General features: G+C 45.2%; 1 protein-coding gene across 1 annotated transcript in view; it reads left to right on the top strand.

Moving 5' to 3' along the window:
* The window catches only part of LOC137527820 (degenerin unc-8-like), a 175,890-nt gene that overhangs the window by 99,571 nt on the left and 57,217 nt on the right, over positions 1-19,102 (top strand). Inside the window, exon 2 of the mRNA XM_068248764.1 lies at positions 16,833-17,044. Within this exon, the coding sequence (XP_068104865.1) occupies positions 16,848-17,044 (197 nt within the window). The 5' untranslated portion in view covers positions 16,833-16,847. The remainder of the gene's footprint in view (positions 1-16,832; positions 17,045-19,102) is intronic.

Below are 19,102 nucleotides of genomic sequence, written 5' to 3'. Positions count from 1 at the left end.
TGCCCATCAGTTCATCGACAAAAGTAACCAGGGTCGAATGTGGCCCCGCCCACACGCAAAAAACATCATCTATATATCTATGCCACTGTTTGGCGTATTTCTGAAATAACCCATTGGTGTATACGAACATCTCCTCGTACACTCCCATGAAGATGTTTGCGTAGGACGGGGCCACATTCGACCCCATTGCCGTACCCCTGACCTGCAAATAAAAAGTATCATCAAACCTAAAATAGTTAAACTGTAAAACAATCCTCAACAGATCACAAATAAATTTAATCTGAGTGTCTGAAAAATCAGACGCCGTTTCTAACATATGATGAATAGCCTCTACACCCCCATCATGTGGGATGGAGGTGTAGAGGCTCTCCACATCCAACGTCACCAACAAGCATGAACCCTGTAATGGTTCCATATTACGGATGATATTCAAAAACATTTGGGTATCACGTAAATATGACTTAAGACCTAAGACATATGGTCTCAACACCTGATCTAGATATTTAGCTACCGGGGAGAATACTGATTCTACCCCTGCTACAATCGGCCGGCCTGGAGGGTTTTCTAATTGCTTATGAATTTTTGGACAGATATAAAGTACCGGGGTAATCGGATGTTCCTGCACGAGAAATTTAGCTTATTTTTCATCTATTATCTTAGTCTGCACAGCTGTAGATATCACAGCTTCCAGGCGTTTTTGGATCTCACTTAGTGGATCACCATCCAGTTTTAGATAAGTAGATTCATCAGAAAGCTGTCTCATGATTTCACCCCTATCGCCCCACCCTTGTCCGCTGGCTTAATTGTGATGAGTGGATTATCTGAAAGTTCCCTTAAGGCTTGTTGTTGTTCCCGAGTAATATTCCTCCGTGTGGAGAGACCCATAAGTCTCGGATTTCTGAAGAGTGATTCCACCTCAGTTTGTACCCTCTTCACAAATAAGTCAATTGACTTTTTAACCTAAGGTTGGTATCCTGGAGCTGTAATATCTCCAGTTCTACATCAGAGGGAGGAGGAACTAAATCAAAAGTCCTGGGTATCGAAAAGAAATATTTAAGCTTAATGGAACGAAAAAATCTTTGTAATTCCAAGTCCACCTCTAATGGGTCAGGGGTATTCGTTGGTGCATATGACAGTCCCAGATTGAGGGCAGAGGTCTGTGCGGGAGTCAAGACACAAGACGAGATGTTAACAACTATCAGGTTCTCCGATATGGCTGGCTGCGTCGTGGTCGCAGTCTGCCCCTTATTCCCTCGTCTCTTATGTCCACCCCTACGTTTCCTCCTTGGTTTGAGCCTAAATCCGAATTTTGTTCTTGTGAAGAGGGTGGGAGGGTGCAGTCACTTCATCATTTATATGCACTGCATAGCAAAATCGCAGCAATAATCGCTCCACGGCACGATCATGATTTAGTAAAAAACGAATCATGGTAGTGGAATTTACCTACCGCGATTCCTATGTTAAAAGGCAAACCGTAGCGATTTTAAAATAGCGGTTTGCGGTTTTGCGATTCAGCAATCGCAAATGCTGTAGTGGAAAAGGGCTGGTTTGAGAGTCCTTTAGGTGCCTTTTGGCAAACTCCAGGTGCGCTGCCATGTGCCTTTTACTAAAGAGTAGCTTACGGCTGCCCGCTCTACCATACAGGCCTGATTGGTGGATTGCTGCAGAGATGGTTGTCCTTCTGGAAGGTTCTTCTCTCTCCACAGAGGACCTCTGGAGCTCTGACAGAGTGACTATTGGGTTCTTGTTCACCTCCATGACTAAGGCCCTTCTTCCCTGATCGCTCAGTTTAGATGTCCGGCCAGCTGAGGGAGAGTCCTGGTGGTTCTGAACTTCTTCCACTTATGGATGATGGAGGCCACTGTGCTCATAGAAGCAGCAGAAACTTTTCTGTAACCTTCCAAAGAATTGTGCCTCGAGACAATCCTGTCTCAGAGGTCTACAGACATTTCCTTTGACTTCATGCTTAGTTTGTGCTCTGATATGAACTGTTAACTATAGGGCCTTATATAAACAGGTGTGTGCCTTTCCAAATCATGTCCAACCAAATGTTTTAATACATTTTTCAAAACCTCAAGTAAACTTTTTTTTTGCATGTTATCATTATTGTTGGAGCAGAGTGGTGTGTACATGCAGACAGACACCCTGTATAACAAGTTAGAACCCTTTACTGAAGAAAAACATGCAGAGATAAAGCATACACCACCATCAGGAAATGCAGCTTACACGGAACACAGAGTGACTACAGGAAAAACATAATACCATAGAGATCAACATACCATCTTACAGACAGGGACATCTTGTGGTTGCTTTACTATACTGCAGCTTAGGTAATTCTGTTGATACTGCCAGGGGCATACCTAGAAAGCCCCGGGCCCCCTTGCAAAAAAAAAATTCCAGCCCCCCCCCTCCAGGGCCCGCTCAGGGACTTTTTGGGGGTAGGAGAGATCGCAGCATAAGAGGAGAGCTGTGGCCACAGATCGGTGGGGAGGGGGGAAATTCCCCCCCCCTCCCTCACCTCGGGCTCTCCTCTCAGCGCTCCCCTCCTGCAAGCAATCATTGGTGGTGCTCGTGGCAGCCGCGGCGGCGGCAGGCAAGCTGAGCACATACCACCTTCTGGCCGGAGGTCTCCGATCACTAAGTGCTTCATAGAACTTCCTGTTTACACAGGAAGTTCCATAAAGCATTTAGTGATCGGAGAGACTGGCCAGAAGGAGGTATGTGCTCAGCTTGCCTGCCGCCGCCGCGGCTGCCACGAGCACCACCAATGATTGCAGGAGGGGAGCGCTGAGAAGAGAGCCCGAGGTGAGGGAGGGGGGGGGGAAATTTCCCCCCTCCCCACTGATCTGCCACAGCTCTCCTCTTATGCTGCGACCCCTCCTGCCTCCAAAAAGTCTCTGAGCGGGCCGCGACGGCAGGGGTCGCATCCCCTATTGTTACGCCAGTGGATACTGCCAATAATTATGGGGTGTAGTGTGTACAATTCTGATGAAAAAATAATATACTGTAATCCAATGTGTAATAAGGCTGTAACATAAACAAATTTGAAAAAACTGATCCGCTGTGGATGCTTTTTGGGATGCACTGTAAGTCTGACCCCCCTTTCAGTCAGAACTCATCTGATTCACAGAGCGCAGAGGTAGCGTCTGCCCTATTAAACATGCCACGTCCAAAACTGGTGCTACTTAGAAAGCGCAGGCGCACTGGAACTTTGCATCGGCTAATGCACGTACATATGTGCAAATGCAGAGTGTTTTGTCTCTAGAAGTTGCTATACAGTTGCTATATTTTCAATGCTACGTTTGCAAGGTTGATCGTAGATTCTCCACAAAGCGCAAAATCCAACCCCGGACTGTTGTCAGTAAACAGGGGCGTCATTTCCAGTCTGAGCGGCCCAGAACAACAGGGACTTATCGATGATCACCTCTCCTTGTGTCAGAAAACTAGGTCAGATATCACAGAGGATTTACCTTATTTATTCATAAGAACTAGTTCATTAAAATGTACTTAAAGACAAGACTACTGCTAAGGAAGATCATAAAATGATAGTTCTCTAGACTAGCATAAAGCACAGCCACGCACAGTGTGCACGTTATACAAATGACAAAAACAGGTGTGAACAGGGGACACAGGTGTTACTTTAGGCCTCATTCACACTAGACCCATTGCTGTGCACATTTCAGCAACACGTATGATGTGCGACACTCAAGAACATCAGAAGTGCATAGACTGGCCTGTCTGACGTTCACACTGTGTGCTCTGTGCAGCAGTGCGATAAAGTATCCCACTCAGGGTGAATTTTATGCACAGGCAAACCAGGCAGATGCCTGGGGTAACAACTGTAGGAGGGGGGCCCCACAAAGGTAGTCTTAGCACACTGTACTTTATGGAATTTTTAAAGCCAACTGCTTGTCCCATTAAGAAAAAAATGGATGGTAATACCTAAATGAGCACTACTGTGTCGATTGTTCCAACTCTGAATTGATTTCCAGGACAATACAGGTAGTCCCAGACTAACGAACGCCCGACTTACGAACGACCCGCCAATACGATCGGCATGGATTCTCTGTTTCCATGGGAACAAGTCAAAAAAATTTTCAAATTATACTTGTAGTTTTTGAGAAAATTGATTTTAAAAAAATTAAAGAAAAAATTGCTTTTAAACATGTATAAACAGGTACAAAGGGCAGAGTTGACACAGAGGGGGCTCAGAGGAGGTACAGGGGACAAAGATGGCACAATGTTCCGACTTAAGAACAGATTCAGGTTAAGAACAAACCTACAGTCCCTATCTTGTTCGTTAACCGGAGATCTGTTTACCTGTAAAAACCCAGGCTGTACATAAACAGTATCATGTTTATAAATTGGATACACACCCTTCAAAACTATTATAGGAAGTGTTTTTTTATATGGGTTTAGTGAGTTTAGGCCAGTGAGATGTATATGGCCTGGTAATAATTTCTGTATCTTTTACAAGTTTGTAAACTATCAGTTTCTTATTGATGCCCACAAAACTGATTGTTATGATCTTCCTTTTTGCAAGAATGAGGTAGAAAGACAAAAGGTGCATTGCCTGGGGTGCCAAAATGGCCAAACACAGCCCTGATACCACTCACAAAGTAAGGAAGGAGATCTGCAGGCTTATTACATTACAAAAGCCGGCATACCAGCTTTTAGTACTCTACTAAGCCTGCAGATTTCCTTCCTATGAGAGGTTTAATAACATTATTACCTAAACTGCAGTATAGTAAAGCAACCACAAGATGTCACTGTCTGTAAAATGATGCAATGATCTCTATGGTATAGTAATTACCTGTATTGTCTGTGTGTTCCTCTCTGTTCTAAGTAAGCTGCATTTCCTGATGATGGCGTGTACAGATCCCTCTGCCCCATCCCTTCCTTATTTCGTTTATGGCCTGGTTGACTGGATCCAGCCAGGGCCGGCGCTACCATTAAGGCAAAGGAGGCAGCTGCCCCAGGGCCCCAGAGCTTGTAGGGGCCCCCAGTGGCTACAAGAGGAAAAAAAAATTTGCAAATCGGCCTTATAGTTTTTGAGAAAATCGATTTTAAAGTTTCAAAGGAAAAAAAATACATTTAAAAACCTGCCGACTTTAATGGTTAATAGCAAATCCACCTTAATTGCTAGAAACCCTAAATTTGCAGGATATGTTAAGGAGATCATTAGGAATAAGAGGAAAAAACAATTATTCAAAAAGACCTTATAGTTTTTGAGAAAATCGATTTTAAAGTTTAGAAGGAAAAAAGTATACTTTTAAATGCGGTAAATGTCACTTTTAGTAGCAAACCTAACGGTAGTGTCATTTTACATGCATCAAACGAAAGCACAATAAATTTCCTGACGGGGTTTCCAGGGGGTCCATACGCAGCCGCAGCGCTTTGGCCAGGGATCGCTATACAGCCGCAATATGGCTGTATGAAGATCCCTGGCATCTTTTCCTATTTTTCCAATTTTTTTTTTTATGTTTAGAGTGTGGGAATTTAAAAAAAAAAAAATTATGTTGGGTCCCCCTTCCTGAAACTTTTTAACCCCTTGTCCCCCATGCAGGCTGGGATAGCCAGAATGTGGAGCTCCGACCGATTGGGACTTCACACCCTGACTATACCAGCTGCAAAAAAGGTCCCCTAATGCCGATTTTTGTTCCGGGGTATATGTTGGGGGGGGGGCCCCCAGGTTTATTTTGCCCTGGGGCCCCATTGCTGCTTAAACCGGCCCTGGATCCAGCACCAGTGAGTGCTGCTCCTGGGGGTATCAGAGCGTTTGGATTTCCTTTCACCTGAGATTTCGCACTGCTGCATGTATCTTCAGCAAATGCAACACTGACCCATTCGCTGTAGTGCATTCACTGCATGGCAACGCAGATGAAGTGCGATCGCATGCATTGTGTTCTGATCTCACGGCCATCTGTGCTTGCAAGTGTAAACAAGGTCCAAGACTGAAATCACATGGTGGAAGGGTGCAGGCATCTAACCACCCTCATAGACACACCCCTGATTTAGTAAGGCATTGTTTTTAAAGTCCTGCTTGGAAATAAAAACACATTTTTTTTTTAATAAAAGACTGTGTCTGACCCCACCCCACCCACACTCTGCATGAGCTCTTTCACCATGCAAGTCGGAATTACAGTGGATTGCACTGTAGATAATACCAAGCCTCATGGTCCATGGAGGGCAATTACCAAAAGTGGGGCTGCAAGACCTCCCCTCTGCCATCTGTCCTTGTCCACTGTTAAAAACAATGGAATCATAAGTACTTCAAGCTTGGGGAGGTAGACGTCACTACCCTCATATTGTGTTTCCCTAAAAATAAGACACTGTCTTATATCAATTTTACCTCCAAAAGAGGCGCTAGGGCTTATTTTCGGGGAGGGCTTTTATTTTTGAGGGGTATAAAATTGAACACTATACTGGTGTATGGGGAGGTGTACAGTCTCTTATCGCACCTCTCTTGTGGCTGTGTCTCTCTCCATTCACCTGTAAGCGGCTTCAGTATCCCAACATGGTCGGTGCCCTTTGACCCGTCGCGGCACACATGCTGTATACTGAGTCGGCCCTGTTACCGCGCTCCCAACTCGTCATAATCAATGTGCGCCAGGGACACATCAGCATTGATTATGACAAGAGTGGAGCGCGGTCATGGAGCTGACCCGGCATAAAGCACATGTGTGGCGACTCGGTCAAGGGCACCGATCATGTTAGGATACTGGAGCTGTTTCCAGGTGAACGGAGGGGGATGCATAAATAAGGGAGGTGCAGTAAGAGACTACAAACCTCCCCATACACTAGCATAGCCCGATAATGTAACTTAACCACTTCCCGACCGCCGTATGTACAATTGGCGGCCGGGAAGTGCACCCCGCAAGGACCGCCGTATTGACAATTGGCGGCGGTCCTTGTAGGGGCATGGGCGGAGCGATCGCGTCATCAGTGACGCGATCCTCCGCCTCCGCCTGGCGCCGCTCACCCGCCGCAACATCCCGCCGGCTATACGGAAGCGCCGGCGGGATGTTAACCCCGCGATCGCTGCATACAAAGTGTATAATACACTTTGTAATGTTTACAAAGTGTATTATACAGGCTGCCTCCTGCCCTGGTGGTCCCAGTGTCCGAGGGACCACCAGGGCAGGCTGCAGCCACCCTAGTCTGCACCAAGCACACTGATTTCCCCCCCCCCCCCTGCCCCAGATCGCCCACAGCACCCATCAGACCCCCCCCTGCCCACCCCCCAGACCCCTGTTTGCACCCAATCACCCCCCTAATCACCCATCAATCACTCCCTGTCACTATCTGTCAACGCTATTTTTTTTTTATCCCCCACCCTGCTCCCTGCCCCCTCCTGGTCACCCCCCACCCCTCAGATTCTCCCCAGACCCCCCCCCCCAGACCACCCCCCCTGTTTACTGTATGCATCTATCCCCCTGATCACCTGTCAATCACCTGTCAATCACCCATCAATCACCCGTCAATCACCCCCTGTCACTGCCACCCATCAGCCAGCCCCTAACCTGCCCCTTGCGGGCAATCTGATCACCCCCCCACACCAATAGATCGCCCGCAGATCCGACATCAGATCACCTCCCAAATCCATTGTTTACATCTATTCTCTCCTCTAAACACCCACTAATTACCCATCAATCACCCATCAATCACCCCCTATCACCACCTGTCACTTTTACCTATCAGATCAGACCCTAATCTGCCCCTTGCGGGCACCCAATCACCCGCCCACACGCTCAGATTGCCCTCTGACCCCCCCTTATCAATTCACCAGTGCATTAATTACATCTGTTCTTCCCTGTAATAACCCACTGATCACCTGTCAATCACCTGCCAATCACCTATCACCCATCAATCACCCCCTGTCACCCCCTGTCACTGCCACCCATCAATCAGCCCCTAACCTGCCCCTTGCGGGCAATCTGATCACCCACCCACACCATTAGATCGCCCGCAAACCCGCCGTCAGATTACCTCCCAAATGTATTGTTTACATCTGTTATCTTCTCTAAACACCCACTAATTACCCATCAATCACCCATCAATCACCCCCTATCACCACCTGTCACTGTTACCTATCAGATCAGACCCTAATCTGCCCCTTGCGGGCACCCAATCACCCGCCCACACGCTCAGATTGCCCTCAGACCCCCCCCCCCCCTTATCAATTCGCCAGTGCATTAATTACATCTGTCCTTCCCTGTAATAACCCACTGATCACCTGTCAATCACCTGCCAATCACCTATCACCCATCAATCACCCCCTGTCACTGCCACCCAACAATCAGCCCCTAACCTGCCCCTTGCGGGCAATCTGATCACCCACCCACACCAATAGATCGCCCGCAGATCCGACATCAGATCACCTCCCAAATCCATTGTTTACATCTATTCTCTCCTCTAAACACCCACTAATTACCCATCAATCACCCCCTATCACCACCTATCACCACCTGTCACTGTTACCCATCAGATCAGACCCTGATCTGCCCCTTGCGGGCACCCAATCGCCCGCCTACACGCTCAGATTGCCCTCAGACCCCCCCCTTATCAATTCGCCAGTGCAATATTTACATCTGTTCTCCCCTGTAATAACCCACTGATTACCTGTCAATCACCTATCAATCACCCCCTGTCACTGCCACCCATCAATCACCCCCTGTCACTGCCACCCATCAATCACCCGCTGTCACTGCCACCCATCAATCAGCCCCTAACCTGCCCCTTGCGGGCAAACTGATCACCCACCCACACCAATAGATCGCCCGCAGATCCGACATCAGATCACCACCCAAGCGCAGTGTTTCCATCTATTCTCTACCCTAAACACCCACTAATTACCCATCAATCACCCCCTGTCACTGCTACCTATCAGATTAGACCCCTATCTGCCCCTAGGGCACTCAATCACCCGCCCACACCCTCAGAATGCCCTCAGACCCCAGCCCTGATCACCTCGCCAGTGCATTGCTTGCATCTATTCCCCCCTCTAATCACACCTTGAGACACCCATCAATTACCTCCTGTCACCCCCTAGCACACCTACCCATCAGATCAGGCCCCAATTTGCCCCGTGTGGGCTCCTGATCACTCGGCCAATCCCTCAGATCCCCCTCAAACCCCCTTCCGATCACCTCCCCAGTGCATTGATTGCATCTATTTTCCCCTCTAACCACCCCCTGAGACACCCATCAATCACCTCCTGTCACCCCCCTAGCACTCCTATCCATCAGATCAGGCCCAATACAACCTGTCATCTAAAAGGCCACCCTGCTTATGACCGGTTCCACAAAATTCGCCCCCTCATAGACCACCTGTCATCAAAATTTGCAGATGCTTATACCCCTGAACAGTCATTTTGAGACATTTGGTTTCCAGACTACTCACGGTTTTGGGCCTGTAAAATGCCAGGGCGGTATAGGAACCCCACAAGTGACCCCATTTTAGAAAAAAAGACACCCCAAGGTATTCTGTTAGGTGTATGACGAGTTCATAGAAGATTTTATTTTTTGTCAAAAGTTAGCGGAAATTAATTTTTATTGGTTTTTTTTCACAAAGTGTCATTTTTCACTAACTTGTGACAAAAAATAAAATCTTCTATGAACTCGCCATACACCTAACGGAATACCTTGGGGTGTCTTCTTTCTAAAATGGGGTCACTTGTGGGGTTCCTATACTGCCCTGGCATTTTAGGGGCCCTAAACCGCGAGGAGTAGTCTAGAAAACAAATGCTTCAAAATGACCTGTGAATAGGACGTTGGGCCCCTTAGCGCACCTAGGCTGCAAAAAAATTGTCACACATGTGGTACCGCCGTACTCAGGAAAAGTAGTATAATGTGTTTTGGGGTGTATTTTTACACATACCCATGCTGGATGGGAGAAATTTCTATGTAAATGGACAATTGTGTGTAAAAAAATCAAACAATTGTCATTTACAGAGATATTTCTCCCACTTAGCATGGGTATGTGTAAAAATACACCCCAAAACGCATTATACTACTTCTCCTGAGTACGGCGGTACCACATGTGTGGCACTTTTTTACACCCTAAGTACGCTAAGGGGCCCAAAGTCCAATGAGTACCTTTAGGATTTCACAGGTCATTTTGCGACATTTGGTTTCAAGACTACTCCTCACGGTTTAGGGCCCCTAAAATGCCAGGCAGTATAGGAACCCCACAAATGACCCCATTCTAGAAAGAAGACACCCAAAGGTATTCCGTACGGAGTATGGTGAGTTCATAGAAGATTTTATTTTTTGTCACAAGTTAGCGGAAAATGACACTTTGTGAAAAAACACAATTAAAATCAATTTCCGCTAACTTTTGACAAAAAAATAAAATCTTCTATGAACTCACCATACTCCTAACGGAATACCTTGGGGTGTCTTCTTTCTAAAATGGGGTCATTAGTGGGGTTCCTATACTGCCCTGGCATTTTAGGGGCCCTAAACCGCGAGGAGTAGTCTAGAAAACAAATGCTTCAAAATGACCTGTGAATAGGACGTTGGGCCCCTTAGCGCACCTAGGCTGCAAAAAATTGTCACACATGTGGTACCGCCGTACTCAGGAAAAGTAGTATAATGTGTTTTGGGGTGTATTTTTACACATACCCATGCTGGATGGGAGAAATTTCTATGTAAATGGACAATTGTGTGTAAAAAAATCAAACAATTGTCATTTACAGAGATATTTCTCCCACTTAGCATGGGTATGTGTAAAAATACACCCCAAAACGCATTATACTACTTCTCCTGAGTACGGCGGTACCACATGTGTGGCACTTTTTTACACCCTAAGTACGCTAAGGGGCCCAAAGTCCAATGAGTACCTTTAGGATTTCACAGGTCATTTTGCGACATTTGGTTTCAAGACTACTCCTCACGGTTTAGGGCCCCTAAAATGCCAGGGCAGTATAGGAACCCCACAAATGACCCCATTCTAGAAAGAAGACACCCAAAGGTATTCCGTACGGAGTATGGTGAGTTCATAGAAGATTTTATTTTTTGTCAAAAGTTAGCGGAAAATGACACTTTGTGAAAAAACACAATTAAAATCAATTTCCGCTAACTTTTGACAAAAAAATAAAATCTTTTATGAACTCACCATACTCCTAACGGAATACCTTGGGGTGTCTTCTTTCTAAAATGGGGTCATTAGTGGGGTTCCTATACTGCCCTGGCATTTTAGGGGCCCTAAACCGTGAGGAGTAGTCTTGAAACAAAAATGACCTGTGAAATCCTAAAGGTACTCATTGGACTTTGGGCCCCTTAGTGCAGTTAGGGTGCAAAAAAGTGCCACACACGTGGTATCGCCGTACTCGGGAGAAGTAGTATAATGTGTTTTGGGGTGTATTTTTACACATACCCATGCTGGGTGGGAGAAATACCTCTGTAAATGACAATCTTTTGATTTTTTTACACACAATTGTCCATTTACAGAGGTATTTCTCCCACCCAGCATGGGTATGTGTAAAAATACACCCCAAAACACATTGTACTACTTCTCCCGAGTATGGCGATACCACATGTGTGGCACTTTTTTGCACCCTAACTGCGCTAAATGGCCCAAAGTCCAATGAGTACCTTTAGAATTTCACAGGTCATTTTGAGAAATTTCGTTTCAAGACTACTCCTCACGGTTTAGGGCCCCTAAAATGCCAGGGCAGTATAGGAACCCCACAAATGACCCCATTTTAGAAAGAAGACACCCCAAGGTATTCCGTTAGGAGTATGGTGAGTTCATAGAAGATTTTATTTTTTTGTCAAAAGTTAGCGGAAATTGATTTTAATTGTGTTTTTTCACAAAGTGTCATTTTCCGCTAACTTTTGACAAAAAATAAAATCTTCTATGAACTCACCATACTCCTAACGGAATACCTTGGGGTGTCTTCTTTCTAAAATGGGGTCATTTGTGGGGTTCCTATACTGCCCTGGCATTTTAGGGGCCCTAAACCGTGAGGAGTAGTCTTGAAACGAAATTTCTCAAAATGACCTGTGAAATTCTAAAGGTACTCATTGGACTTTGGGCCCTTTAGCGCAGTTAGGGTGCAAAAAAGTGCCACACATGTGGTATCGCCGTACTCAGGAGAAGTAGTATAATGTGTTTTGTGGTGTATTTTTACACATACCCATGCTGAGTGGGAGAAAGATCTCTATAAATGGACAATTGTGTGTAAAAAAAATTAACAAATTGTCATTTACAGAGATATTTCTCCCACCCAGCATGGGTATGTGTAAAAATACACCCCAAAACACATTATACTACTTCTCCTGAGTACGGCAATACCACATGTGTGGCACTTTTTTGCAGCCTAACTGCACTAAGGGGTCCAAAGTCCAATGAGCACCTTTAGGCTTTACAGGGGTGCTTACAATTTAGCACCCCCCAAAATGTCAGGACAGTAAACACACACCACAAATGACCCCATTTTGGAAAGTAGACACTTCAAGGTATTCAGAGAGGGGCATGGTGAGTCCGTGGCAGATTTCATTTTTTTTTTGTCGCAAGTTAGAAGAAATGGAAACTTTTTTTTTTTTTTTCACAAAGTGTCATTTTCCGCTTACTTGTGACAAAAAATAATATCTTCTATGAACTCACTATGCCTCTCAGTGAATACTTTGGGATGTCTTCTTTCCAAAATGGGGTCATTTGGGGGGTATTTATACTATCCTGGAATTCTAGCCCCTCATGAAACATGACAGGTGGTCAGAAAAGTCAGAGATGCTTGAAAATGGGAAAATTCACTTTTTGCACCATAGTTTGTAAACGCTATAACTTTTACCCAAACCAATAAATATACACTGAATGGTTTTTTTTTTTTATCAAAAACATGTTTGTCCACATTTTTCGCGCTGCATGTATACAGAAATTTTACTTTATTTGAAAACTGTCAGCACAGAAAGTTAAAAAAATCATTTTTTTGCCAAAATTCATGTCTTTTTTGCTGAATATAATAAAAAGTAAAAATCGCAGGAGCAATCAAATAGCACTAAAAGAAAGCTTTATTAGTGACAAGAAAAGGAGCCAAAATTCATTTGGGTGGTAGGTTGTATGAGCGAGCAATAAACCGTGAAAGCTGCAGTGGTCTGAATGGAAAAAAAGTGGCCGGTCCTTAAGGGGTAGAAAGCCCTAGGTCCTCAAGTGGTTAATGGACGACACAGGAAATTTAAACATGTTGGCAGTGGCGGTGTGGAGCGCATGCATGAAAAACTTGAATACGGTGGGCAAACCAGGAATCCCAGTGATGTACTTCCTATCCAGCAAGGAGTAGGTCGCTGGGCAAGGGGCAGTGGGGGTTGCGGGTTGCCGGGGGTGGGGGGAGCACCGCTAATATGCATATGACCCTGTTGGCACGTTCTGCCGCAGGGTCATATGGTTGATTTTTTTATTGCCAGAGTTGCGTGGCAATGATACGAGGGCGGGGCACTGCAACGCAAATGCACTGGCCAGGTGTAAAACTGGCCTCAATAAATACGGTGTGCCATGACACCATTAAAGGGTGGCAGACAGAAAAGAGCCAAATCAATAATTTTCCCAACAGAACTGAAAAGCTCAATATACCAGGCATAATCAAATGTTCACTTTTCTTTTAATTGGTTCTCAGAAGCACCATCTCGAAAAGGCTACCTGTGACTTATAAATATAATTAGGTCATTATTGTAGACATCACTAAGGTAACAGGTCATCACAGCAAAGAAGAAAGATGGATTAGAGGCCCTTGATACCTCTGGGTATTAGAGCTCCTGACTTTTTAAGAGCCTTCAAGATAGGTAACCTGAGGTATTTAAGTCAGGCAGTTAGTTCCTCCGTTCCATATCGCTGTGAGTTGACCTAAAGATGGGATACTCGGAGATGAAGGTGCTTACGCCCTCTTCTTACGATGCCAGGACACTGAGGAGGCTTGGCCAGACTGTCCTGCAGCACACTTCGGCTCACGGTATCCCTAACATCTTCCGATCCAGGCACTGGTTCCGTCGCCTGGTCTGGTTGTCCTTCGTGACCTTTGCCTTGTGTTGTGCCCTTTGGCAGTGTACAGAGATGGTGATGACCTACTACACATACCCCTCACACGAGAAGATCATGCTCATCTCCAGTGCCAAGCTCAAGTTCCCGGCCGTTACCATATGCAATCTGAACAGCGTCAGGCTATCGGCCCTACAAAGAAGCTTTGCTATGGCTACTTCACTGCAGGTCTGATTTTCCAGACACCTTCTAAACTCATTCTTCTTCCCCTTAGTCTACAGGTTGTGTGTGAGTGTATGTGAGAGATAGAAAGAGTTTGGGATTCATTTACAATTTTTTTTCGGGGCTGGAGAACATTGAAGAACATGAATGAACTAACATCTCAAGTTCTCTTTTACTGATTAGGTTCCTGGGCAACTCAAATCTCTACTGGTCTTGAAAGCAGGTGTCCAAATCAAACTTTTTGGTCCATATGCAATTAACTTTTTCTCCTGAGTTATCTCCTAGGAGATAGTTTTCATATTCTTTTTAAAATAACTTTTAAAGAGAGTCTGAAGCGAGAATAGATCTCGCTTCAGACCTCATATATAGCAGGGGCACTTGTGCCCCTGCTAAACCGCCGCTATCCAGTGGCTTAACGGGGGTCCCTGTCCCCCCAAATCCCCTCCGTAATGCGGGGGAGCGCTTCCGCATTGGGGCAGGGCTAGCCGCCTCAGCTCTGCCCCACGCGCGTCTGTCAGACGCGTATCTCCGCCTCTCCCCGCCCCTCTCAGTCTTCCTTCACTGAGAGGGGCGGGGAGAGGCGGAGATGCGCGTCTGATAGACGCGACTGGAGGCAGGGCTGCAGCCGTTAGCCCTGCCTCCAGGAAGGGAAATTCTACGACCAACCTAGCGACCAACTTTTGCGGGGGGTGGGTTGGGGGTGAAGGGACCCCGTTTAGCCGCGGGATAGCGGCGTTTTAGCAGGGGCACACGTGCCCCTGCTATATATGAGAGCTGAAGCAAGATTTAGTCTCGCTTCAGTGTCTCTTTAAGCATTTTACAATTGAAAGAGTACCTAAAAGTTGAGGAAAAAGTACCATCAAAATTATTTTGAGTATTTTCTTGCTTGCTGTTTGTTTAAAAAGGCATTTTATTACAAGGGCCCATATTCAATTAACTTTTTCTCCTAAGTTTTCTCCTAGGAGATAATTCTTCATCTTGGATTTAAAATACATTTTCATGCATTTTGGAATTGAAAAGGTAGTAAAAAGTAGTTGAAAAACTGCTATCCAAAGTATTTTGAGTATTTTTATTTACAAGTTATGAAAATATCACCAAGGAGAAAACTCAGGTGAAAAGGTGAATGGCGTATGGGCTTTTGAGTTGTCTCTTGAGATGTTGTAGTGGTCTTCACTTTTATAGCGAGAACTCTGTTAGTCAAAGACATTTCTAGACATAGGCAGTCTAGGCAGTTGCCAAGGGCACCACCTGCTGGAGAAAGTTTCTGGAAAGGATGCCAAGCAGAACTATTTTCGTGGAGTTATTTATACACAGCTAAAAGCTATAGTCTAGAAGGAAACATAACTGTGATTTGATAGATAACTGGACAGGTAGCCTGCTTGTTTTATAGCATCTGTGATTAGCAAAATGTAGCTTTCCTCGTTATGATAAAATTGTTGTCAGGTGGTATCAATGTCTTAATTAAGTGTGTAAATTAAGTGTGTAGTTGTGTCACATTTGTTTTTCTGTTCATTGTCTCAACACTTCTGCATTCCTAGGATAATATTCAACAATATAGAACTGTACAATGTTCTGCAGGCATGCACAACAAAATATATCAGGTATGAAAGTTGATAACATCACTGCTGAACTTCTATCCATATCCATCAGTGTTTATGACATAAAAATAAATAGAAAATGTGCAAAGTGATATTGTCGGGGTGCACACTAATCTTAATGATTAGTGGAAATGCAAGCACTGCGATTTGTTACCCTTTGGAGAATTTGGTAAGGTAGATATACAGTAGAGTCCCGGTTATTCAGCACTTAACTAGACAGCAGTCTCAACCAACCAGCAAAATCGTCGGCAGTACTCACAGTGGTGAAGGCCAAATTCTTAGTCCTTCATGTGTGTTTACAAATGCGCGATTCTCAAAAGAATGAACCACACATGTGCAGAACCCTCACGGCAACGGGCATGTGATTGAGACGGGTGTGCAGACGGCCTTCCTTGCGCAGCTGCGCACGAATCCTGGCGAGCTTGCGTAGGTAACGAGACCGCCAGACGGAGGACAGGGGGGACCCTGTGGTGGCCGAGGGGGGTTTGTGGGCTATGGGGGGGTGGAGGCTGGAGGAAGCCCCAGGTAAGTTCAGTATTGCATTTTTTAGTTGCGTTCAGTGTCCTTTTAAAGACTGGATTCCACAGCTCCTCCAAGTTTATATACTTTTAGTTATTGTATTTGGACTTTTAATTCAGGGTTCCTGGTATGTGTAGAGGGGTGTATGGTCCTGTATTAGCTAGGCCTATTTTTAACATTGAGTCTTAAGCAACCAGAAAGCACCCTTATGTAGGATCATCCAATCCCAGTCGGTGCCAGATAACCGATGCTCTATCCTATAGAGAAATATAACCGGTATTTCATAATGAGACAGATTATTCTTTACAACAAGGGTGGTGGGTTGACACTGATTGGTTATCTTTCTTAGGGTACCAAAATTACCAGAAATAGTCCTACTCGGATTAGCCCAGGAACCCTGCATATCGGGTCATGCTACTAGGTAGAAAGGACACAAGAATGGCTTATTCAATAAACTGATTGGTGGTACCAGAGTTTTTTGATTGAAATCAGAGTTTTCCAATTCCGGTCTTGCAGGACTCTGGTCTTGAAATGATCCACCGTAGAAACCGATCGCATGTCAACGCCTCCTCGGAATATCAAGATGAAAGCATACAGTACGCCAGTGCCTTCAACAAGTTTGCTTCTGAGTTCAACCAACTCCCGGATGAGCAGAAGATTGAGATGGGGCATCAGTTGGAGGACATGCTGATCTTCTGCAACTTCCACGGTCAGGAATGTAACTCAAGGTAGAACATAACACTTGTGCTACAAAACTTTTTTCTAGTTTTAGATATAACATGGAAAAAAAATAATAATTGACAGGGTCCATGTGGCCGTGATATCATCTTCACTTCTTGTGGTGACATCCATGGTCGGAAATGAGAGGAACTATCTAGAGCAGGGATGTCCAACTCCAGTCTTCGAGGGCCATATCCATGTAGGTCAGCTTCTCCCATTTAATAGCATTGCTTATTGATGTTTATGCAGAGCTTCTGTTTGGTTTCAAGGTGCATTTGTAGTTTCTTGGGGGGGCTCAGCGCACCTCTGCTTGGTGGCCATTCGGAGGCGGCCTGGTGATGCGCTGATTCACCTTTGCACAATTTTCAATTTTTGCTTGGTAGCGCACCCAGGCTATGCATATGCAAAGTTTAGGATTAGTTAGTGTTAGGGCCCCTCCCATGGGGGATAACTTCTTCGCAGTGGGAGGGACGAGTACTTAATAAGTTGCATGCAAGCTATTATGGAAACCAACATCCTCCAATGGTAGACAGGTGCATTTTATTTAAATGCTGGGTGTGTATTTTATCCCACTAGTGGGGCTTGCACTCTCAAGCAGGCTGTTCCTTTTCTCGCCATGTAAATATCCATGTAGGTGTTGAGGATGGCTGGAGAAATGGAGAAATGTGCCCTGCTTGATGAACCACACCTTTCCTGATTCAGTCCCGTCAATTAATTTGAGCTGTGTTCATTAAATCATCATTAGAACATTTTTCAAAAAGTATGGCAGTATGCAAGCCTATACCTTTACATTTTACAGAGCCACATCAACCCAACATGCACACAGCCTTTTTTGGAATTTTGGTCCTTCTCAGTGCATGGCAGGGATTGATATGGCTCTATGGGATTGGGGTTGGACCAGAACAAACAGAATACCGAAGCAGCTCAGGATGACCCATAACCACTAGGAAAGTATAGGGGACTCTTTTGGTCCCCTATACGTTCCTAGCGTTTAGTTTTATGGGGGAAGACATAAAACTTCTGGCAATGTTTTGTTCGTTTTTGTATCCCATTTAGTGTGATTGCCTCAGTTCTAGGAGGTCCTCACCTCCAACATGCAACACAGTTTAGAGAACATCTCTATTTCCTTTTGAAAGGCGGAGCTTGCTGACCCCACTTTCTGAGGCATCAACCTAGAACCAGTTCTGCTTCTTTCTAGTTGCTTTGGTTGAATGTTTGTTGTAGGGGGATGTCTCAGGCCCCTGTGAAGCCAAAAAATTATCATTAAAGCTAGGAAACAGGCGCTTTTTTTCAATTAGGAACTAAAGATGGCGGTTTCCAAATTCCTATCTGCTTAAAAAAAATTATTTTATCCGAAAGCTGGATGACCAGTAGCACCCTTGGTAATGCCAACCGTAAGCAGGATTCCAAGCATTTAAATATTCTAAAGGCCAGGTATACCCAAAGGCAAATTCTCAAACCAATCATGTTGATTAAACTTTAAGACTACCTTCCATATTGAAATGCCCTTTGTGTACGCTGTGCTTGTCTACAGCAGCTGTTAGAATTCCCCTTGTTCAGTTTCGGGCATTAAGGGCTGGTGCACACCAAAACCCGCTAGCAGATCCGCAAAATGCTAGCAGATTTTTAAACGCTTTTTTTTATTTTTATGAGGCGTTTTGCTAGCGTTTTGCGGATTGCTGCTGCGGTTTTCAGTATAGTAGATTTCATATATTGTTACAGTAAAGCTGTTACTGAACAGCTTCTGTAACAAAAACGCCTGCAAAACCGCTCTGAAGTGCCGTTTTTCAGAGCGGTTTGCGTTTTTCCTATACTTAACATTGAGGCAGAAACGCACCCGCAATCCAAAAAATGCCTCACCCAGGCATTTTTCGTTTCTGCAAAACGCCCCCCGCTCTGGTGTGCACCACCCCATTGAGATACATTGACCAAGCAGATCCGCAGCCGCAAGCGGATCTGAAAACGCCCAAAAAGCCGCTCGGTGTGCACCAGCCCTAAGGGCTGGTGCACACCGAGCGGCTTTTTGGGCGTTTTCAGATCCGCTTGCGGCTGCGGATCTGCTTGGT

Source organism: Hyperolius riggenbachi, chromosome 8 (assembly GCF_040937935.1).
Source record: "Hyperolius riggenbachi isolate aHypRig1 chromosome 8, aHypRig1.pri, whole genome shotgun sequence".
Taxonomy (NCBI): domain Eukaryota; kingdom Metazoa; phylum Chordata; class Amphibia; order Anura; family Hyperoliidae; genus Hyperolius; species Hyperolius riggenbachi.
The sequence above is the reverse complement of the archived record's forward strand: the minus strand, read 5'-3'. Positions and strand labels throughout refer to the sequence as shown.